Genomic DNA, 24,857 nt, shown 5'->3' with positions numbered 1-24,857 from the left:
GCTTTCTCTTTAATTAGATTATGTTCAAATCCTCTTATGCATAACGGACAAGTGAATATTTTAAGGAGATGGTTGGCAGAGGGATTTTTACTACCCCTCAGTACGGTACATTGAAGGAGTTGATGAATTCTTTTTTAAGAACTCAAAAGTTTGAACTGACTAAAGATACTTGGAATTGTATCACATCTACTAAATGGTGAGCTGAATATGGATGCATGGACAATATCAATTCATGCACTCTTTTCAAAGGGGCATGTGAAGGAAGCTTGTTCCTTCTGCATAGACATGTTGGATTAGGGGTTAATGCCACATCCGGATACTTCTATCAAGCTAATGCGTGGTCTGCGAAAACTATATAACAAACAATTTGCGATAGAGATCACTGAAAAGGTGTGGAAAATGACTGCTGATCAAAAGATCAGTTTCAAGATGTACAAACGGAGAAGAGACAGGGACTTGAAAGAAAAAGCGAAGGAGAAAAAGGATGGAAGGAAGAGGAGGGCTAGGCAACGCGATTGGGGTGGAAGCCGGCAGAAATCTAACACATTATAAATTTTACTAGTGAAGCTTGACATACATTCTAGAGGTTCCCCAAACGAGACTTTCATTTTAGACCAGAATTTGGCGAAGCAATTTAATTGGATGAAAATAACATCATATATTTTTTACTCGTCTAGCGTCGAAGTCAAAGGCAACCAAATGGATGAACAAGTTGATGCATAAGGGAGTGATTGCATCTGAAGATAACACGGAAAATTGCAATGAGTTGCAATTGGTGAATGCAGCTTTGAACATCATTTTAAAGGCAGGTGCTGATGGTTCGAACATGAAAGCAGGAAATGAGTAATTGGAGGCTTTGGAGATTTTGAAAGCAATGAGAAAAAATTAGAGCTCTTATTTAGGAGCATGATTAAGACTAGGACAACCCTTTTGAACATATTATCCCAATAGAGACTATGTTTAACATAAAGCAATTTTGATCCCACTAATTTTGTACATATGTAAATAACACAATGCAATAGTTATACAATCAAATCAAATACAGAGAAAAGTTTAAACTCTATTTTTTGGTGCGTTTGTTATTCATGGTTTTATTTACCTAAATAGAGAATATTTTAAATTTGTTGCTGCCAAAAACACTAAAGTACAATCAGAGCATAATGTACAAGAAGCAAGTGAAGCATTTAATTTCACCTTTTAAGAGGTAGCAATGCGCTTTTGCAATCCAGAACCCCTGAATCAATATTGCACAATGCTGCAGGAATCTCAGAAGTTCCTCTTCAAATTGCCCATGAGCAATGTACTTAATAGCACTGATATGGTGAAGTGGATGGTCATATCCTCTGTTAGAGAAGTAATAAAAAAAAGCAATATATATTAAAAAATTTCAACAAATAATCTGTAATACAATACTAACGATGCTACGATACAAGCCCTTTTTCACACCAAAAAAAAAAGTAATAATAAGCTTAATATAAAGCATTCAATTGCATTCATAAACCTTTGTCAAATTTAAAATGCAAACCACTCCTTGCCTCAATATCTACCCATAAAGGCATTAAGTAAAACATAGAAATTGATACCTCAAAGATCGAAGCAACTTCTCCTATGTCTTCGATCATGCCTTGAATCAAACCAAAATAACATCATTAATTTTCATCCAATTAAATTGCTTCACCAAATTTTGGTCCAAAATGAGAGTCTCGTTTGAAAAACCTCTAGAATGTATGTCAAGCTTCATTAGTGAAATTTATAATGTGTTAGATTTCTGACGGCTTCCACCCCAATGGCGTTGCCTAGCCCTCCTCTTCTTCCCATCCTTTTTCTCCTTTGCTTTTTCTTTCAAGTCCCTCTCTCCTCTCCGCTTGTACATCTTGAAATTGATCTTTTGATCAGCAGCCATTTTCCTCACCCTTTTAGTGATCTCTACCGCAAATTGTCTGTGGCATTAACCCCTGATCCAACATGTCTATGCCAAAGGAACAAGCTTCCCTCACATGCCCATTTGAAAAGAGTGCATGAATCCATATTGTCCATGCATCCATATTCAGCTTACACCCTTTGGTAGATGTGATACAATTTCAAGTATCTTTAGTCAGTTCAAGCTTTTAAGCTCTTAAAAGGGAATTCATCAACTCCTTCAATGTACCGTACTGAGGTATAGTAAAAATTCCTTTGTCAACCATCTCCTTGAAATGTTCACAAGCTTCAATCTGACAAGCTTGATTAAGAAAGCCATTAATCATCATGACAAAGGTGTTAATGCCTAGACTAAGCCCACTTGCTTCCATTTCATTCCAAAGCCGAACACCTTCCTTGATCTCTTGTGCATCTCATTCATGAGTTCCATATACTCCTCTAGTTCTTTCTTTTTCTTATGGGCCAACATGAGATGATGATAAGTCAGCTGATTTGGCACAAGGCCTTGTTGTATCATCCGATCCAAAAGCTCATAACCTCCTCCAACCTTTTTCACTTGCAAAACCCACTAATCAATGTTGTATAGATTATGGCATCCACATCACAGCCATTTCTCTGAATCTCAACAAATAACCGCATTTCCTCCTCCAATTTTTCATGTTTGCATAGTGACTAGATCAAAATTCTGTACAAGGTTGCATTTGGTCCACAACCTATCCTTCTCATCTCCTTCAAAAGATCATAAGCATCTCCCATTTTCGCAGTTAGAGCATAACCACAAAGCAAATTGTTATAAACAACCATATCCGGTTCAATGCCTGCATCCTTCATCTACACCATCACATGTTTTGCTTCCATAAGTTTTCCTTCTCTACACCAACCATATAACAAGGAAGTGAAATGTTTGATGGTTGGAGGAAATCGATATCTAATGTCCTCAAAATGTGAAGCGGTTTCCTTAATGCTACCATTCTTGCACAATGCATCCAACAAACACCCAAAAACATATTCATCAGGCTCACATTTATAATTGGGCATTTCATCTAATACTTCAATAGCCTTTTGAACCATCCTTGTAGAAGCAAACTTCCTCATCAGAATAACAAACATTTATGAAGAAATTAACATAGGATTCTCTTGCCTCATTTCATCAATTAGTGCCCAAATAGCTCCAAATTGCTGCATTTTGCCCAAAACCTTAATCATAGCTTTGTAAACTTCTTGACTGTGTTGATAATCGGACTGCTTAGAACCCATGCATAGGATCTATATGCCAAATTTCTAGCATCGCCACATCTATTCAAGATACACTCAGTTAATCCAGGCCTCACAACAATTCCAGGTTCTTTCAAAGCAAGCTCCAATTTGGGAACCCTAGAATAGTATTTTCTCAATATTCTATAAACTTTTTCCACATCAGAGGCAAACTCATTGTAGCTTTCATCATTTACATCCTTTTCTGGACTACATTGAAGGCGAATAAGGCCAAAATGGTCTTTTGACGCAGCATTGCTGATGCAGCTGCTATTATTATCAAATTCTGAGGACTTATGATTGAGTGGTAGTGAATGTGGTGAACACACCTCAAAACTAGTAGAAAACAGCTGGGATAGTGTATTTTCATGTCTAATAACTGTTAATGAATCTGTCAAGGGAATTTGAAAAAAATTAACTCTTTTGAAGAAAGCAATATTTTTCTCGAAAATCTCTGCATTATCTTGAGTGCCAGAGACAGTGAGACTCACTCAACCCTGGTTTGGTACTCTGTCGCCACCAGATGATTCGATTTGAGAGGAACGAGGGTGAGACTAGGAACAATGACAAAGAAGCATTGGAGAGGGGCGTCAAGAATTTGGCAGTGGAATAAAGCAAAGCACCCAACTCTTGTTAATCACAAATTGAAATCGGACATAGAAGCATACATTGAGGAAAGACAATGGAGTTGCCAAGAAAGGAGTGAATGAAGAGCAAGACCTAATTTTGTGGGAGTCGCCGTCAGTGTGTTCAGCTGGAACCGGAGCTCATCCGCGAGGTTCTCAGCATCCCATGTCCCGTCGCTGCAAATACTAATCTGTTAACGGGTGCCTATTGGGTAACTACCGTATAAGAAAAGGACATAAGAAAAATTTTGAGTAAATAGCCAAAATCGTCTTGAACCACAGTGAGAAAGAAACTTACAGCAGGATCAGTTGAAATGAAGAGTTCAACATTGAGAGATTTTAAAATCTGTAGTTCTATACCTTTTCATCTTTCCTAAAAAACTGGGTTATGCAATGGTTCAAAATTAGAGCACATCCAAAACTAAGGGTTCGGTTTGAATAAAACAGAAGAAAACTCGAAAGTTGTTTGACAGAACACAACAGAACAAAATAGAAAAAAGTCAGATGCGACGGCAGAAAAAAACTCAGGAGAAAACTCAGAAACTCTATTTCAGAAGGAGATTTATTCAGTCTCGTTGATGCTCTCCAAGAACTCTAATCTCTCTCAGTTTCTCGTCTTGCGCGGCGGGGGCAGGTTGCGCGGCAGCAGTATGTTGCGCGGCGGCGGGCGCAGGTTGCGGCAGCGAGAGGAAGAGGAAGATATTGAGATTTGGAGTAGGCGAAGAGGAAGAGAGAGAGGGGGATTGAAAATGCTAGCAGAAATTGATAAAGAGAGAAACCCTAACAGATCTCTCTTCTCTAAATGCCTTTGAATCTGAAAATAAAAGAGAAATGGGACAAAGTTAAAAACCAATAATTTGATGGGTCAAAATTTAATTAGTAAATTTTTCAAAAAAAAAGGGGTATATTTTGTAATTATTTTTATGAAGGTTATTGATACTCCTACAAAAATGTGGGAGTAAAGAATCCATGGCCAGATTTAAGTAGTGTACCTGCAAACATCTCACATATCTTTTAGAAAAACCTAAATCATTTAGAGATTGCAACTCCAGACTCTTTGCAAGTTGACGGCCAGCAGCCAAAACCTAATGCAAAACAAATTGTAAGAAGCGTTAGTGCACTCCTATCTGTTGCCATACTTCATGAAAGAGAATTTGACACACATATATCACAAACTATTCAATTAAAATGGAGGACAAGGACAGTTTTCTATATGCTATCCTTTCCATAGTTGCCTATCTGACGGTCAGTCTACTCTAGTCTCTAGCCAAGAAAGAAATGCATCATTGCATCTATCTCCAAATCCTCAGATAGCATGCCATCAAGAGACATAATTTTTTAGGAGGACGATTCACGAAAATATGGAATTCAGTGAAGAATATACGACGATAATAGTAAATTAATCACCAAGATTTAATTGGGGAAGGCTGCAAAAGTAAGGAGACAGGAAATAGATTATCAGCAAAGCATTTGCTATGCAGTCGAAAAATTGGAGAACATACAGAAGCAGGGGGCGGCAGCGGCGGAGGCGTGGCGCGGCGGCGGAAGCAGGTCACAGAAATTTGCAGTAGAGGAAGAGGATGAGAATGGCAGGGATTGAAGTTGGATAAAAACCCTGTATCTGAAATCAAAAAGAAAGGGAGGGCAGAGTTAGGGTTTTCCAAGAACTCTAAGGGAAGGGGAGAGTGAGAGCAGAGTTAGGGAAGGAAAAAAAGGCTTCAATCTGGTTGATGCTCATCTCTCTCAGTTTCTCGTACCCAAAAAAAGGGAAAGGAAGAAAAGTTAAAAATCAATAATTTGAGGGGTCAAAATCTAATTAGTAAATTTTTCAAAAAAAATGGGGTATATTTTATAATTATTTTGATGCAAGTTAATGATGCTCCTACAAAAATGTGGGAGTAACAAATCCATGGCCACTTAAATCTACTTAGAGTTTTTTTTATAAGTTTATTATTATTATTATCTAATCAAGCTTTCTCATCATTTGCCTCCTGTAATGGGTGACAGATATCTGAGGTTGTCAATTCCATGAAAGATCTGATAGATATCTGTCGGGAGTACAAAATTGGGGTAATTGGTAAATTTTAAATTGCTTTTGTTACTATATTACCCTATTTGGTTGCATGTCATTGTTTTCATGTGTATTTTATGTAGATATTAGATGTGCTTCTCTTGTAGGTTTAACTTTAATGTTATGTTTTGTGAAGCTATTTTAGTTTCAATATTTGGAGATTAATTTCCCCATCATCAAGTAGCTTTTTCTTGCCTTGTAATGATTCAACTTAACCTGCAGAGAGCTTGAAAAATTATCATCGTTTTGACTTTTTATTGTTATATTTTAATCTCTCTTGTCCATTCTCTCATTTCTAAATTCTTTTTCTTCTAATGTTTCATGTATTCAGTCTTCATTGAAACTTGATCATTATTTGTATCCCAGATAAAGGTGATGAATCAGGGCCAATCATACTTCATCTGGATTCTTTGAGTCTTCACTCTAGCAGATCACTATTTGATAACATCAAAAGGTTAGGATGAAGTAGCACTTGATTTATTGTATACCATATATGTGACATATCTAGTTCATTTGTACTCTGGTTATTAGTTCTTAAACATATCACAGCTTCCATATCTTGTGACTTCACTACCATCCTATGTTACAAGTAGGTGTTTTTCTTATGTTCTTGTTAACTTGTAAGCATATATATAGATTAATGTAAAATTGACCCTACCATTGTTTTATATTATTCATTTAACTTGGCCAAGTATTCTTAAAATGTATAGTTACAAACAAGTTAGCTAAATCCAAACGTATATTTATAGAGAAAATCAAGTAGTAGCCCCTGTTCTAGTTCTCTGTTCCAGGTTTTTGTCCATTTTTCTTTTTATTTTATTAAGTTTGATTAATTTTGGTTAATTAGTTGATTAATTTCCAGGTTCTTTGTGATTTAAGACCAAGAGAATTATACTAAGAGAAATCAACTACTAAGAATAAGGATTAGGGTAGTTAGAAGCTCAATCATATGATATATAAATTGAAATTATGAAGCTGTATTGGTTGAGTTTGATATATTAGTTTGATTTGTGCTTGATTATGTTGTGGCGAATGTTTAATTGATCTTTTGAATATGTGATTTTATATTGTGATGATTGAATGCTAATCAAATACTTGGGGCTGAGATTAAATGATAAAAAGTGATAAGAGAACCAAGGATATGAAAGATTAAGCTTAAGGATAGTTGAGAATCAATAAATAGTAATGTAGTTACTTTGTATGGAGAATGTGAAATTGAGTTGGAAACAAAAAAGAAATTGATAGAAATAAGGAAGAAAGTGGAGAGTAGAGAGTAGAGTAGAGTAGAGTAAAAGAAGCCAAAGATGGTGTGCTATATAACAGTTGGGAGAAGGAATTAACAGTTAAAGATCATTGCACACAACACACCGAAAGTTTGAGAATTGAGATTGCTTGTCTCAAGTGCACCCAAAATTCCTAAGTAAATGGCCCCACCAACCACTTCATTAGCCCCGTTCACACCTATAAAGTTTTAGTTTTCTAGTTTTGTTCATATATATATAAGTCCATATATTCATATAGTTTCTTTTTGGCGGTTCAAATTATTAATGAACCAAATTAAGATGAATTAAGATGAACTTTGGCTAAGAAATTGATTGTGACTATGTCTCTAAGCATTAAAGTTTATCAACTGCATTTTCTTTATCAATGCATTTTAGTTACTAAGAATATTAAGCATTTCTATTTCAGTTTTTCCAATGAATTGAAATAATGCCAAATGCCATCATCTGTAAAACACTAAATCATTTCATGTCTTGTGAGAATTCAATGATCTACCAATTTTGTTTTTCGCCTTTGTTTTGTGGACAAATGGATTTCATTAATGAAATATATGGATATTGGATAATGACATTATAGAAACAGGGTATGAATGAGATAACATATTCCTTCTTCCTCTGTGTCTCATCTTTAGGCCTTGAGATCGAATATTGTCCTTGCTAGTTTATACCATGTTTTGCTTTTATTTTATCTGGACTATTAGATTGAAGCAATGCACATTTATAGTGAAGGATGCTAAATTTATGCTGACTATAACTTATTTTTTTATGTTAATGATAATAGAAACAGAGGGCTAATTGAATCTGTTAGTTCATATCATGGTAATTTTTAAATGGATGTGGATTGTAACTTCCATGCTAAAGATAAGTATTGCATAATTAGAGCAACTTATGAATAATGTTCAAGGTTGTGTTTAGATATTAGATAATGATGCCTGAAATGTTGAATGCACCATAGAAGTTTAGATGAAACCAATGCTTTTAGTGTAAAATTTCAGTAGTATAGTTTCAGCTGTAGCTGTCGAAGAAAATATGTTTGAAAGAATATCTATTTCCATAAGCTTGGTTGCCTCATTTTGACCTGTTGTCCACAATTAGAATGAAGATCATTATTCCATAATTAGTTTATATGAATTTATAATTTATCCTATAAAATTTCAGATTGATCAAATCTAAATTATAATTTATATGAATTTTTTATTTAAACACTGATGCTGTCTTGTTCTGCTGTCTTGTTCCTCAAAGGTTGTGGTTGTTTGATGATTTTGTTGATAACTTGACATCTTTTGATACTTTGTGGTTGTTATTTTAGAGAGATTTTTTGGTAGTATTCTTTTGATATTTTGAGAATGATTAAATGTTACATAGATTAGCTATTGTCATTAGATTTATAAAGAACCAAATTCTAGTTGTAATGAACCTATACACTTTAAAATGACTTTAGTATTAATTTTACTTTTAAAAAAATTATGGTTTGAAAATTGAATTTCTAAAAACTGGTTTTAAAAGTGGATTTTTTGTTAAAATATTTGGTTTGAAAATTGGATTTTTAAAAACTAGTTGTCCAAAGTGAATGCAGTAAAGGGCTAGGGAAAGGGGGCTACAATCAATCAACTCAAAGAAAGCAGTGTGTTTAAAATAGGGTAATTTCATCGAAGGGCATATGCATATCTAATCTTGCGAGCAATCTGTTTCTATGGATTGAGGTGGCAGCCAAGCAAACTTTGCGGGGTTCTTAAAGGGAAAACAATGTGTTCTTCAGTGGCCGCAAGCGGCGGGGATTTTGTGACATGGGATCAGAAATATAGATAGATTGATAGATAGAGGATATATACTCTTTAATATTTTTTTGTCCTTTGCACCCACCGCATGCATAGCTGGCATTGCCAACTGTTCTTGTCTTTCTGTTTTTACTCTTATAGTTTCACCATTAGATTTTGGATTCACGCTTCTTCATTTCCTCTTAATACAATAAATGAAACTCGTGTCCAATTCCATGATTCCTAAGATTGACACTATTGGATTGATTTCAATTTTAAAAGATTGTGAATTTTGTATTGGTGTTTAGGAAGTTATGGGTCAAGAATTTTCTCATGAAGGGGTTAATAGCGAGCATACATCATATGATCAATATGAGCAGGAGGAAGAAAAATATGAGGAAGTTGACGTGGATTATATGGATGAGGACGACACAAATGTGGAACCAATGTTCGATTATCACGGCTTCGATGAAGGGTATAACATTGACTCACTTGAAGACATTGGGATGATTGAATTTTGGAACATCAGGGATGAAGATGTATGTCATTTTCACTTTTCTGATGTCGACATTGCATTTGAGTTCTACAATAGATATGCGAGGACAAGAGGCTTTAGTGCTCGGAAGAACAGGACTAGGAAGAGTCGTGTGGGCGCACTTAAGTTGAAGAATTTTGTATGTCATCGTGAAGGATTTAGACCACAAAATAATTACGGCATTGGAAACCTTAAGAGAAAACCTACACCCGAGACAAGGTGTGGCTGCAGTGCAATGATGGAGATTCGTGTAGATGCACCTAGTGGTCGTTGGTTTATTTCTTATTTTTCTAATGAACACAATCATCCGCTTCTGGATCCTCGGTTGACTGGATTGCTTCCTGGGCATAGATTCATGTCTGAGGCTGATATTGGCCACATGGTTAACATGAAAAAGGGTGGGATTAGTGTTTGGCAGATATATCGGGCATTAGCAAATCAGGCATGTGGCTACGAGTATCTCTCTTTCACGCAAAGGGACATGTACAATAAAATAGCAAAGCAGAGGCGCCAATTATCCGGTGATGCATATGCAGCTTTGAAGTATCTAGAAGATCAAGCAACAAATGATCCTTCTCTCTATTTTAATCATCACATGGATGCCGATGGTACTTTGCACAATTTATTCTGGTGCAATGGTCTCAGTAGGGCAGACTACTCATTATTTGGTGATGTGCTGGCTTTTAATGCTACCTATAAGAGGAATAAATATATGTGTCCACTTGTGGTATTTTCTGGTGTCAATCATCACAATCAAACAATTATCTTTGCTGCTGCTTTAATTTGCGATGAGAAAAAAGACACATATAGGTGGTTGCTACAACAACTGAAGGTGGCAATGAATGGGAAAGCACCTGTTTCGGTGATCACGGATGGTGATCTATCAATGAAGTTCGCCATTGAAAAAGAGTTTCCTAATGCACATCATAGATTATGTGCATGGCATCTGATTCGCAATGCAACAAGTAACATTGGCAAGCCCCAGTTTACCTCCATGTTTAAAAAGTGTATGCTAGGCGACTATGAAATTGATGTATTTCATCAAAAGTGGTTTGAAATAGTTGAGGAATTTGGTGTCAAAAACAAGAATTGGGTCCTAGATATATATATAAAAAGAGACATTCATGGGCAACTGCACATATAAGAGGAAAGTTTTTTGCTGGTTTTCGGACTACTTCTTGGTGCGAGGGATTAAACTTGATCATTGCAAAGTATGCCAACTCAAGGTACAATCTGGTTGAGTTCATTCAACACTTTAATCGTTGTGTCAACCATATAAGGTGGAAAGAGGTCCAGGCTGACCTCACCTCTGTGAATGGGAGACCCAGTATGCAAACCTGTTTTCAACAGTTAGAGAGGAGTGCTGCCAATGTTTACACCCTATCAATATTTCATATGTTCCAACCAATCCTTGTACGGGCTGCATCAATGAAGGTAATAAATATGGGGCAAACTGGCTCTTATGTGATTTACTCTGTCGGTTTGGACCGAACGCCAAATGAGATGTGGCGTGTATTCTGTTGTGACATTGAGATGGAATTCAATTGTTCATGTATGAGAATGGAATCATTTGGCATACCTTGTGAACACATAGTTTGTGTCTTGGTGCATGAAGATATAGAGGAGTTGCCAAGGTCATTAGTCTTGCCTCGGTGGACCAAGACTGCCAAAGTAGGTTTGCAAAATGCGGTCGGGCTTCATTGGGATTCTTTGATGCTAAGTCAATACGGTTGTTTGATGGATTGGTTTAGACAACTAGCCAACTTTGCTTGCCAAGATAACGAGAGATTTATCTTTACATGGGAAATGGCTATGAATTTGTTGAAACAATTTAAGGAGGAAGATGTTGCACAAAAAAGGGGGGGGTCAATGATGCAGATAGTGTAAGAGATGGTGTGCAAGTGGATGCTTCTGGAGCTGGACTCACAACCAATGATCTCGGACATAGCATGCCAAGGGACCCAAGAAAATGTAGGACAAAAAGGGGGCTTCACAGTCCAATAAAAGAAAACATCGATGTGGACAGTGTGGCATGGAGGGCCACAATCGAACAACTTATCGTGTTCGTCGTGGCATCTCACAGTCAGAAAGCCGTGGAAATGACACATTTGATAATGACTCGGATGATCACATGAACATTGAAGATGACTCATTGGTAAGTATCTTTACCAATGAGCATGACTAAGTTTTAATTGCTGCTTATTAGCTAGTACTAATGATATTATATTGCTGATAGGTATATGATGAGAATGCTTCGTACAATAGCAATGAAGTGCTATAATAAGGTATAGTTAATGGTTTAAGTTTCTGGTATTCTCTAATTTTTATTCTATTTGGGTTTGGTGTTTTTTTTTTTTTAATTTATTTTTGTTATATTTAATGTTTATAAAATCAGGCAATGTTGGTGCCGCATGGTTTTTCCGCATCATCTTCCCCCCACCAGAAGCTACACAGGAGAAGAAACAGAAAAAAGCATGAAAATGCTTCTATAATTATATTTGGTTATTCATGCCAAACCTTTAAGACCAATGCTAGTGCATTAAGGACTAATTTTATCATTTTTTTTTGTTTTATGAGGTACAGGTTTGATTCATATTATAGAATTTGGTTTAGATTGTTTCTTGGGAATTTTATTTTTATTAGTTGTAACAAATACTCTATTATTATTGATAGTGGTAGGGCTGTGGTTAGGTTGATTCTCAAGAGTAAATGGTACTTGCAAGTTAAGGTGTCTAATAAAAAAATAATAATGTGGGTTGTTAACTTGTTATGGATCACAATTCAAATGATTAATGTTGAATATTGAGCTTGGTTTGCTCATGAATCAAAAATCAAAACACAAACACTCAACCTATTTAAATTTATATACCAGGGGTGTCTATGGTTTGGTTTATAGATTAGCTTGATTTAATTTTTAAATTATATTCAATTTTATTCAAAATTTAATTTGAAGTTTAGTTAGGTCAATTTATTTGATTTTTAGTAAATAAAATTATAAGTTTACGACAATAGAATATAAAAATAATTTAAGTTAATGAAATGGATAAATAAAATAAAAAATGTATATTTACAAAATATTATTTAAGAATGATGTATGAATAAATTAAATAAATTATTTAACAAACTAGAACAGATTAGTATAATTAAAAGCATAAATTTTATATTTTAAGAAATTATATTTTTATAATGTTTTACTGTTGGGATCTAATCCAATACGTTTACTTGGGTCAAATTTAAATTATATTTTGAATAAATCAAATATATATATAGTGAAATTAATAATAGATGTTATGTTTTTATATTTTAATTAATATTTTTATATTATATAATACTTTTTTTATTTCATAATCATTTATTTTGGTGTAAATATAATATAATATTTGTAGAATTTAATTTTCAAGTGTAAGATTTTATTAGTTTGTTATATATAATTTGCAAAATAAGGGGGAAAAAGCTCTCCTTTCTTTTTGTTAATTATGGAAAAATTTTGACTACTTCAATTAGGATTTTATATAATTTTTTTAAATAGAATTCTTACACTACTTTAATTTTATAATTAGGTCATCAGAAAATAAGAACTATATAATTGAATAATGAGCATGATTAGTGAACGAATCATTATTATCTAAATCTCAATAATTCAAGTACTTCTATTGTTTTAGTTGTGAAATATATATATTATACAGTTTATTTTTTTATTTTAATGAAGAAGAGCTCATCATAGAAAAATTGAACAAAAATGAGGTAAATAACACTGATGATTCTGAGTTTTATTCAGAATTATAGGTTCTTAGTAGGATAACAAAAAGGCGATACAAAACAATAGGAATAAAAAATAGTTAATAAATAAATTCGTCTATTTTAGTAAGTCTAACAAGAAGACATAAATAATTCTTCCCAATTTAAGTAAGATGTTATGGGTGTATCATAAGTCACCATAATTGAAACCTCTCGTTAACATCTGCCCGTATCTTATTCCAATCTCCTTTCCTCATGCAGCTGTAATTTATTTTACCAAACGTTAACACATGTATTAGTGTAATTAAAGAGCGAAACTGTTTATGTTAAAAATTACCTTTGGAGGGATCACAGGAGTGAATTCCTGTTGCACATTCATTCATTGCATAACCCATATAGCTGAATTATTACTGTGTGAAAACGTATCATGCAATACAACATAAGGAAGTCGAACACAATAAATAAATATATATATATTAAATTAAATAACCAACAATTTGAATAATTACCTATTTATGCACCTAGGAATACCTAATGCACTACGGACTTCCCAACCCTCGAAACTCACTATTTCTTGTATACCACATTCTGCATACTTCTCAGAAAATATTATTTCAGAAAGAACCACTCCCTGTAATAAGAATAGTGTGCTTTATTATTCGAAGTAATGTTATTATTAGCTTTATTTCTATAGTAAGAGAACTTACTATATTTCTAATATGATGCTTGCGTGGTTCATCGTCTTCAATCTTATAGTGAGAGTCTAAATGATAAAGTATTTTGTCAGGAATGCTCATTACCATTAGATACCAGTGATCATTCTCCTTGATTGGGACATATATCTGTATAACAAATAGGATGTAATATGTATAAGTAAAATTTTGAGTACTTTTTATTATAATAAAAATATTCCAATAATTAATGAGAACTTACAAATTGAAGGTCACGGATTGGTGGCATATAATGTGCATATTTTTTCAGTAGGTCATGATCCTCCATATGTAACGACACGTCATCCTAGGAATGTTTGAGCACAACGATTATTTATTTTACTTAGTTAAAATGAGAAAATCAAGATTTTGACTTACCGCAAATGATGATGGAAGGGACCAAACATTTTTTAATTTGGTCATGCTAATATTTGATGTTATCTTCAATGTCATCAGCTTTATTACCAGTTCAGACACTTGCTTTCCAGGTACGAGACAGAACATATCTTCTCTAGTTGCAGTTGTATCGTGAATATGAACCAAATCTTCTCTAACACAAAGCCAACATGTTAGCCACAGAGAGAACTAAAATTAAAGATAAAAGATAAAAAAAATACTCACGCTATATCATTTTCAGCAGCAAAGATGTACATAGCCATATTGACCAAATCCTCGCTCAACCTCATATCTTGAGGTGGTTTGAATGAACAATTAAGATTCTGCACAAAACGTAAAGGTTATCCACAATATACGTATTTGAATACTATGCGTATAAATTATTTTTAACTAAATCAAATACCTTTGGGATAGAAGTGTTCTTGAAAGCCATTTTTTTTGTTTCGTAGAGGTCGTTAACCGTGCTTTGTCTATGATGAAAATTAAAGGCCCTTTGCGTACTCGAGTTTCTGCCATCTTGTTTGATAGTTGACCTTTGTGCTCAATTTTTGGCATTTTAGCTGGTCGTACAAATGCCATGTTTTGGATAGATGGTGGATTATTGACTCTTGCCAATTTGTCCTTTTGCCTTACAAACGTACTCGGAAGTTCTTGCACAGTTTTATTAGTTTTGCTATCTCTTTGTATACCGAACCTTGACTTTGGCTTCGATTTTCCTTCTCCATCCAGGCATGTTTGCGTCTCTTTGTAGAACAATGGTGGCAGATTGTACAAAATCTCACTGTCCTTATTCTCGTCAGATAAATCCATGAACACACAATGTTCGGACTTTACTTGCAACGGACGAGAGTTTTTCTTTGTTACATCACCACATGATTTATTCTTCATCTCATATAGATCCGTATTGTCGAATTTCTCATGCTTCTCATCAGTTTTACATTGAAGGGCGGTTAATTTATCAAGTGACTTCTTCGCCATCCACATTGCTTTCTCCATCTCATCAACTCTCTTGGATAAAGACTACATTATAAAAAAGAAATTTAGTATTGGTATACATAAATAACATTGTAATTTATCATGAGTTTGATATATTACCTCTATTGCATGTAGTATTTGTTTCAACGGAGAATTTTTCGTAATTTCCATCGAAGAAGATCCAATGTGATCGTCTACTACTTTTTCTTCCATTGCTCTACTAGATTGTAATTTCAGTTTTAGTAGAGATAGTTAATAGTATTCTATGCTTGAGTGTTTATATATAAGAATAAGATTGTGTTTCACACAACTAATTCTATTTTAATAATTTAAATATGATAACCAATAATTAGTCATTTAACTTTAAATTAAAAATTAAAATTTATCCAAAATTTAACAACTTTCCACCGTTTAAGATACTATCCCTTTATCTTGTATTTAAATAATAATAAATTTGAGATTACTCATTAAATATTAGCTTTTTAAAAAAGATAAAATTAGATTATTTTATATAATCTTATTATTCTTAACTTCTTATCTTCTTACTTTAATTAGATAACTTTTTTTCTAAAAAAAAAAGATAGAAATAAATATTTTAAAATTTGTATTATTTTTATCTTATCTTATCTTTTATCACTGAATTTGCTATATATTCATCCTAAGGGGTTATATGGTACCGTACAAGACAAAATACTATCTGAGTGAGTAGTAAAAGATTTTTCCAATGAAAAATATGGAGGTCAAGAGTATGTTTAACGATATAACAAAAAGGATAGAAAACTTAGAGTCGCTCATTCATGTTCTACACCAAAAAATTGATGTGATCATGGCACAACAGATAACTTTTATAAATAGTAGTTCCATATTGGATCCTACTGTAGTTGTGCAATCTTCGGAAAGTACAAAAACTAGTGATCTTACTAGTATCATGCCAATTCAACCCAAAAAGTTATTCCACTCGGATATTACTCATGAAGCAACAACTCCACCTAATGGACAACCACATGCTAGAGTAGGAACTGTACTGCCAAAGGTAACTTTATCTTTGTTTCTTCTTTCTTTTACGTATTTTTTTTATTTCTTTATTTTTTAGTGTAATCTTGAAACTAGTTTTTTTTAACCGCAGTGGTGGACACTTGTTGCATTTGAGCCTACACCTTCGATGATGTTAACCGATTCTCAAGCTGCTGTTGCAGCCTATATTTTTTCGGATACGTTAGATCCGTACGTGTATTTTATGATTATGTGTAATATATGATGGTTCCATAATTCTATGATTCTCTCAGTTAACCATCTTATGACTTTGGCAGTTCTGAAGAGTTGGTAATCTCAGATGAAAAAGGTTATAGAAGTACATTTAGATGTCTTGCGCCGGAGAGATGTGTCAAATCACGAGTAAATGCATATTATTCTTTTTCTTGTAATTATATTTTTAAGCCTCTATTTACCTATAAACATGTTTTACATATAATTTTAACATATTGTAGGTTATAAACCTGGTGGCACTTATGATGACACGTGTATTTCAACGTAGGAATGAAGATCCAATTTGCTGGTTCATGCCTACACATTTCGCAGTAAAATTATCCCTATAATATTTCTAAATTATTAGTTAATATTTTTGTCTAATAGTTTGAGTAGATATACTAATTTAAAAGAAGTTCTTTTTTCTAGACTAAACCATGCTATGTACTCACACGAGTAAAGTGTATAATTAAATAAACAGTTCAAAAATAGTTGTTAAATTGAAAACATATTTTCATTTAACTATATTTATTTGTATGCAGCGATATGCTTTAAGCAACAAATATACACCGGCAGAGGTTATCTTTGATTTCCTTGGAGCATATATGTCACTGAAAATTAGCCACGTCATTAGGGTACGAGTGACCAATTTGTTTTCCATTAATGCACTATTATATTTTTTAGTGTTTATAATGGTTTAAGGTCTAAAGTAGGTCTTTATCCCTATCTGTGAGGAACTACATTGGTATTTGGTTATTGTTGACTTTACGAGTCGTCGCTTAATCATATTGGAATCACTGCCTTGTGTCGGAAAACATCAACGCAAAAGGATCACAATTAAAGTGGTAATTATTTGTTCCAAATCAGTACTCAATGATTTATAATCACTTAACAACTTAACAATTTAAATAACCATTTGTTGTAACTAGTACTCTTAGTCAATTTAACTCATTTACAATTCACTTTTTTTTTTGTGTCATGAAGTTACTCTTGTACAGGCAACTTATTTAGAAGCGATGTTAGATGATCATATTTTTAATGATGATAAATCTAAAGTTATAGATTGCTCCACCTTTTGGCCTATCACACCTTTTGGCCTACCCACTCAAAAAAATAGATCGTAAGTCTAACATTTAATTTTTTATTTTAAATATCATTACTCGTTCAATAGTTTATAGTTATTATGGATATAATAACTATTTGTGGAATGCTTTATATTTTAGGAATGATAGCGGAGTTTGGATGACCAGTTGGATGAGAGAATGTACTTTACAAGATGACTTCAATATTCAGGTCATATTTATAACAAAGTATTTTTAACATAATTTTTTCAACACACTTCTAATTAGAATTATATTGTTGGTGCTCTAAGCAGATTAACGACTCCACACGAATGAGACTTGCCGTGGATATGGTTTTAGAGGAGTACAATAATTTGTGTCTCGTAATACAAGAAAATACTTGGAAATATAGGACCAAGGTGGAAGCAGAGCATGAAGACATTTGGGAATGAGAAATTATTTTTTTAGATATTTTTAGTATTTTTTTTGAAAGATTACTAAGCTATGTTTCATTAGTTTTTATACTAATTTATCTTTCTATATATTACAATTCTATATTACTAATTTCCTTTATTTTATCGGTTAATATAAATTATTCATAACCTATATATTTTATTTCCGTAAATAACGATGATATATACAGAGAAGAAAATATGTTTCTATTTTCTTATTAAAAAACAGAGAAGGTGAGTGCAATATATATACAATTTATGTAAAATCTACTACTCATTAAATCTTTTAAAATTTATGAGATTTCTAATGACTAACATAATTATGATGACTCACTATTTTTAGAATAATATATGAAAATAGAAACATGTGATGAAAAATAGTAGTAGAAAGGAAGGAAATGCTTATTGTTTTTTGAGTTTGTTTTTGGATATATGAAGATAGTCAATTTAATATGCCCCCACAAGCTGAAGATGATATAGGTTAAGAATTTTCAATTTGAAAAGATTAGCATGAAACGATTGAGTGGAGGAAGATTTGATAAGGATGTCGGTCAATTGTCGAGAAGAAGGAACTAAAAGTAATTTCATCACACCCGCCATAACTTTTTGTCAAACAAAATGACAATCGACCTTTGGATGTTTGAGAAGGACCCGCATTGCAACATTGTGGTGAGTTTGAGAAGGAGAATCCATGATCTGACTAAGCTGCTGGGTTTGCAAATTGTTTGTTTCTCATCAGAAATTCTAACTTATCACTAAGACAATAATCAAATAAAGATAATTGGATAATGAGATCAAGGCATCATTACAGTACTAAGAACAAGCAAATAACAAAATGCTTTGTTGATTTTATGATTCCAATAGATATTCCAGATCTTGATTCCTTCGTTTGTTTTGGTAAAAATAATAATCTGTTGGCCAGATTTTTTCTTGGATATACCAGATTGCTAATTCATATCACAAGACAATGTTAAACCCAGATATTTGAATAAAGATTTTTTCTTATATACAAGTCAATTAGAAATTTGATATTTGTACTTGTTTGAATTAAAAATCACTATAAAGATAATTTTTTTCTTGATATTTAATAAAAAGATAAATTAAAACTCCTAATTATAGATTGATAATTTACAAATAACAAAATAATTTGTTAAGATTAGCTCTGCTAATAACTAAAAATTTTATCTGAAATAGTATTTTCCTCATTGATTATATATGCATATAGTTTCCGTGAGCAGTTAAGCACCTAAATTTGGTTCCATTGAAACAATTTAAATCATAGTTCATTTAAACAAAAATAAGATATTCAATTAAGAAACTTTGCTTGACTAGCTTAAAGGGGTTTGGCATGATCTTCAGCCACCATAAACTCATTTATTGATGGCCAATTTAACCCTTATATTGACCACCTTCAAGCATCAACACTACTGAATGTTTCTAATGTTTGTGAAATCAAATTTAGTTTCAATTTAAATTTAAATGTCTCAAAAGTGATACAAAATAGCTTACTATTCACAAATTATTGCTTTATAACTATACTGTGTCGAAACTATGATTTTAATCATTAAGGAAACTATATGGTATTAAAAAAATCCTCACAAAAGATATGGTAGGAAACTTGTAAATAAAACAATGTTGCCTTCATTTATATTATTTGTATGACCCTCAAAATGATGAAGTGGTTTCATGAAGGAGGAGAAAATCATGATGATCATAGAAAAACTAACATGGATTTATATCTACAGAGAGTGATCATATAAATTAGTAGACTTCCACATTCCATTGCTCTGCCTTCTTCAATTGCCTCTTGTATTCAGTCCAATCAATGCCTACAACACAAAGAACACACCATGATCAATCAAGTTTTTTCTCTTGATAAAATCCAAGTTAAAGTGATAAAATAGATTCATGTTTGTTACCATCTCTGGCAGCAAGTGAAACCATGATGTCATCAATTCCTTTTTCCATGCCTTTGAGTCCACACATGTATACAAAAGTGTTGTCTTTCTTAAGTGATGAAACTTTGCATAAGAAGGATGACAAAGAAGGAAATGAATGAATCTAAAGGAAAGAAACCTGGTAGAGAGGTTTAGGGAATCCATAAAAGTCATGAATGGTGTCATTCCTCTCAACAATGTTGACAGATGGAACACGAGTGTCCCAATGAGCAGAGATGATGAAAATGGCAGAGGGGGTCTGAGGGTAGATGTTCTTCCATGATTTGAGCACCTTTCTTATCTCAATTGAATCATCAATGGCCAACATGGGTGATCCATGAGATATATAGAAAGTTTCCTTCAAACTTAAAGCCATGATTGATGATGGCTCTCTTCATGCCAAAAAACATGCCAGTGTCATCTACATACAAAAAATGAGAACACATGTGAATAACTATTCTCAAAATTATTAGTCTTAGAAATGTTATTTGAACAATTAAAATCAGTTGTCCATTTTTCAAATAACACAAATTTAGTAGTTATCAATTAAGATGTGATATTGGATAAAAAAATAATATATACAATACACTAATACAATAACCTTTAAAATGTTCTTTTTGTAGGAATAATTTTAAAAGATTAGGAAACGGCTGTACAAATGTATACAAAATAAAAGATTATAATTACATAAAAAAAGATTTACTAAAAAATAGAAATAATTGACACAGACAAATTTATCTTAAATTTTTTGAATAACAAAACTTGGAACATATCATATATTCACTGCAAAGGAACTTTAGAGATAAAAAAATATTTATGTACTATGGTATCAAGATATGAGCATGTCAGTAATTTTGAAGTACTTGTGCTGCTATATAAAAATAATATGAATGTCAAAGCATATTATGAGGATATATATGAGTATATTAGTGATTCATATATAGATTATCAAATTGTGAAACAATAAAAAAAGAATTTATTAGCTGAGACTACTCACTTATGGAAGCATAGGGAAGTATAGGCTTGTAATCAAAGCTAAAAACTTGTGTGACATTGTTGAGATTTGGATGCTGAATTGCAAGAGTCCAGAGGGAATAGTTCATCCTGTAATTGAAATTTGTTATGGCAATCTTGACTCGCCAATAGTCCTTATAGTTTTGCTTCACATGCCAATGCACCCTTATTGGACACATGTGATGAGTGCACTGCATCAATGGTTCATTGTCTTTCTGTGGAGTGTGAACACCAACCATGCTCAGAATTTTAGAGTCACTCCTACATGCACCATAGCAACCGTTATATAATCACATAATATGTTAATGGCATAAACTGTTTTGCAATAGTGACTTACTTGACACAATTCCTTTTGTTCTGGCAGCCACATGCACAAGAGGGACAAGGGGTAATAGTTTCATTGTAGAAGGATGACAAATATACACAACAAGCAGGGTTCTTTCTTGCTAGAAATTGTGAGTATGTGCAGGTAACATTCCATGTCACTGCATAAGAGACAACAAATGAAACATTAGAATTCTTGCTTAAGTAAATTTTCATAGAAAGTGAAAAAAAATACAAAATCGTTTGGTTTGTATTTTCATTTTCAGTACTTTTTGTTTTCATAATTTTGCAAAGAAAAATAAGAAAACCGGAGGAAGAAACAAAAAAACAGAATTTTATTGTTTTCAATATTTTCTCTTTTTCCATCTTGAAAGTTCTGAAAATAGAAAATACTAAAAATAAAAACAGAGTTTGAGAACTTACTCAGGGCTTGAGTCTTGCGGCGCTTGTCCAAACAAAATCACTAGAATCTTCTCTCATTTTCTATTTTTTCCTATAGAGATTTACAGAAAGATTACAGAACAAGCCCATAGCAATTTTCAACGAAGATTTTGAAGATAAGGACTTGTTCAGATTCTTAGACGTGTTAAATCAGCTCAAATCCCTTCCTACTCTAGCCGTAATCTACTAATTCAATATACAAACAACAAACACAATCTATTTACACAGCAAAGGGAAAAGCTGTGATCCTATCAAATTGATTCATGCAATTTAATTAAGTCCTAACCAATCAAAAAGTGAACCACAGTGAGGAAGAAACTTACAGCAGGATCTGTTGAAAAGAAGAGTTCAACATTGAGAGATTTTAAAATCTGTAGTTCTGTACCTTTTCATCTTTCCTGAAACTGGGTTATGCAATGGTTCAAAATTAGAGCACATCCAAAACTAAGGGTTCGGTTTGAAGAAAACAGAAGAAAACTCGGAAGTTATTTGACAGAATACAACAGAACAAAATAGAAGAAAGTCAGATGCGACGGCAGAAAAAAACTCAGGAGAAAACTCAGAACTCTATTTCGGAAGGAGATTTATTCAGTCTCGTTGATGCTCTCCAAGAACTCTAATCTCTCTTAGTTTCTCGTCTTGCGCGGCGGCGGCGGAGGCGTCTTGCGCGGCAGGGGCAAGTTGCGCGGCGGCGGTATGTTGCGCGGCGGCGGGCGCAGGTTGCGGCAGCGAGGGGAAGAGGAAGATATTGAGATTTGGAGTAGGCGAAGAGGAAGAGAGAGAGGAGGATTGAAAATCCTAGCAGAAATTGATAAAGAGAGAAACCCTAGTAGATCTCTCTTCTCTAAATGGCTTTGAATCTGAAAATGAAAGAGAAAGGGAACAAAGTTAAAAACCAATAATTTGAGGGGTCAAAATTTAATTAGTAAATTTTTCAAAAAAAAAGGGGTATATTTTGTAATTATTTTTATGAAGGTTATTGATACTCCTACAAAAATGTGGGAGCAAGGAATCCATGGCCATATATATATTATATAATTGAAATGTATGTATTTATTAACCTAAACAAAGTTATATGCTCAAAATCAAAATTTATGTATGTTAACCTAAATGAAAGTGATATCATAATGAAAAAAAAAGATGTATAAATTTTTATTAACTTTGTTTAGATTAACATACATAAATTTTGATTTTGAGCATATAACTTTGTTTAGGTTAATAAATACATACATTTCAATTTTGAGTGTATATATATATATTCCAGCAAAATATAATAATGTAAGAAAAAAGTTTTAGAATAGAAAAGAATAAGAGAGATTTTGACAAGAATTAAAGGAGAGAAATAATTTTATTGAAAAAAATTTTAAGAAGAAAATATATAATTACTAATTTTTTGATTTTCAATTACATTTCTATTAAAATTAGTAGTATCAAAAAATATTTTAAATTTAATATTATCAAGAAAAATAAAAAAATTATATAAGGACTAATTTGATTAATTTTTAAAATTTCAGGGATGAAAATAACTTACATCTGAACTTTCAAGGACTATTTTGATTATAAATAGCTATTTTACATGTCAAGTGCTATGTGGTATGCCACGTGTCACTGACCTGACATGTGGCATGCCAGGTGTCACTGAGCTGACACGTCAACCAATCATCTTGTGACACGTGGCATTAGCCCCCACGTCATCATATGCCACATGGCACTTAACGTGACATGTCATCATCCAACTGACGAAAGGACTAACGTGACTAATCGTGTATCTTTCGGGGACGATTTTGATTAACTTTATCTTTCGAGAACCAAAATAAAAATCGGGATATCTTTCTGGGACGATTTTGACTATTTACTCAAAAAATTTTGGATAGATTTATTGGCTAATTTTTTTTTATATGAAAAAAACTTTAGTGTAACTCTTAGTTATTGGATTTTATGGTGGTGTTTTTTAATAATGTGAAATCTTAGTATATTTTTATTTTGTATGAATATTATAAATCTGAGAGTTAGATTTATAGTTTTTATTTTTTATTTTTTAAATTTATAAATCTGAGGGTCAGATTTGTATTTTAATGCTGAAAAATTTTTTAAACATGCAAATCGGACTCTCCGATTTAGGTTTTCTAAAACTTTTTTGTTATTTTACCCAAAACTGACCTTTAGTTTTGTATTTTCACCCAAAATCTGACTTTTAGTTTTTTAACACCACCTAAATTTGAGATTTCGATTTGTAGTTTGATTAGTTTCTAATTTAAAAAAAATTGTCTCTATATTTATAAGAAATACACCAACTCTCTATAATTATGTATAACACACTCCTCTTGTCCTCCAATTTATTACAAAAAAAATTAGCCGGGAAATGAAGGGTATTATGCATTTATACTATTATCTTCTCTTACTTTTTTTTTCTAATAAATTTTTGTGCATGATTTTTTTTTTTTGACATAGCCTTGGACCAGATAACTAACCCGGCAAAACAACCAAAACTCACATTCGCTCCAAAACCCTACCCAGTTCGAGACCCACCCTAAGGAACCTAAGCCTATCTTCTTCTTTGATGATACTCTGTTAGCACGTTGCCGCTGGCGCCGGAAGTTCCACCAAAAGGCCGAGGACTTAATGCATGCATCTGTAGCCGAACTCATTCTTCGTCATTGCAATCCCCAGCCCGAATTCCCAATATTTCCTTTTGGGATGTTCCATTACCGCATATCGCCATTGACTCCACTCTATGAAGATCCTGGAGATGGATCCGCCATGCAGATCCTGCATTACCATTCAAGAACTCGACTTTGCTGCTCCCTTGCCGCCAAGTCCACTGCGAGGGATAAGTCCGTCAGCGCCCCTACCTTGAGCCGTCCTCTCTGTGTCAATTATTCAATTTCGGGTTTTTCTGGTAGACCTTTGCCCAACCGTGGATCGTGACTGCTCTCCCCTTTCAGCTTCGTCCTTGTCTGTGATTTCCGCTTCCACCCTCCCTGGCACATTCCTCGGCCGCCGCATCGACATCTCCTGCATCATTATCATCAATCGCAACCTCTGCATGTTGTCCAAGAGTAGAGATCCTCCATTGCAACAGGCTGATGATGCACCCCCGCCAGACCAGATCTCAGGTTAC

At 33.3% G+C, this 24,857-nt stretch overlaps 2 protein-coding genes and 2 pseudogenes across 3 annotated transcripts; 2 read left to right on the top strand and 2 right to left on the bottom strand.

Annotated features, from left to right (window-relative positions):
- Positions 1-447: 447 nt before the first annotated feature.
- Positions 448-4,066, bottom strand: LOC107616465 (putative pentatricopeptide repeat-containing protein At5g65820 pseudogene; annotated as a pseudogene). The gene is made up of 2 exons (XR_015899950.1): positions 1,584-4,066; positions 448-1,343 (listed from the first exon to the last, which is right to left on the bottom strand). The product of XR_015899950.1 is annotated as a putative pentatricopeptide repeat-containing protein At5g65820 pseudogene (transcript).
- Positions 4,067-9,222: 5,156 nt separating this feature from the next.
- Positions 9,223-11,578, top strand: LOC107616466 (protein FAR1-RELATED SEQUENCE 5-like; annotated as a pseudogene).
- A 4,510-nt stretch (positions 11,579-16,088) lies between these two features.
- Positions 16,089-18,020, top strand: LOC148546657 (uncharacterized). The gene is made up of 9 exons (XM_088499289.1): positions 16,089-16,295; positions 16,389-16,486; positions 16,573-16,657; positions 16,750-16,839; positions 17,050-17,142; positions 17,221-17,352; positions 17,506-17,627; positions 17,731-17,800; positions 17,883-18,020. Exons 1-9 carry the CDS (start codon positions 16,089-16,091, stop codon positions 18,018-18,020), a joined length of 1,035 nt encoding a protein of 344 aa, XP_088355415.1.
- A 2,251-nt stretch (positions 18,021-20,271) lies between these two features.
- On the bottom strand, positions 20,272-24,784 carry LOC107616467 (COBRA-like protein 4). Its single transcript, XM_088499288.1, has 6 exons — positions 24,653-24,784; positions 22,352-22,534; positions 21,719-21,740; positions 21,309-21,456; positions 20,955-21,232; positions 20,272-20,378 (listed from the first exon to the last, which is right to left on the bottom strand). Exons 1-6 carry the CDS (start codon positions 24,782-24,784, stop codon positions 20,272-20,274), a joined length of 870 nt encoding a protein of 289 aa, XP_088355414.1.
- Positions 24,785-24,857: the final 73 nt, after the last annotated feature.

This window comes from Arachis ipaensis, chromosome B9 (genome assembly GCF_059453495.1).
Source record: "Arachis ipaensis isolate K30076 ecotype BB chromosome B9, ASM5945349v1, whole genome shotgun sequence".
NCBI lineage: Eukaryota > Viridiplantae > Streptophyta > Magnoliopsida > Fabales > Fabaceae > Arachis > Arachis ipaensis.
This window is presented reverse-complemented; position numbering and strand designations above follow the sequence as displayed.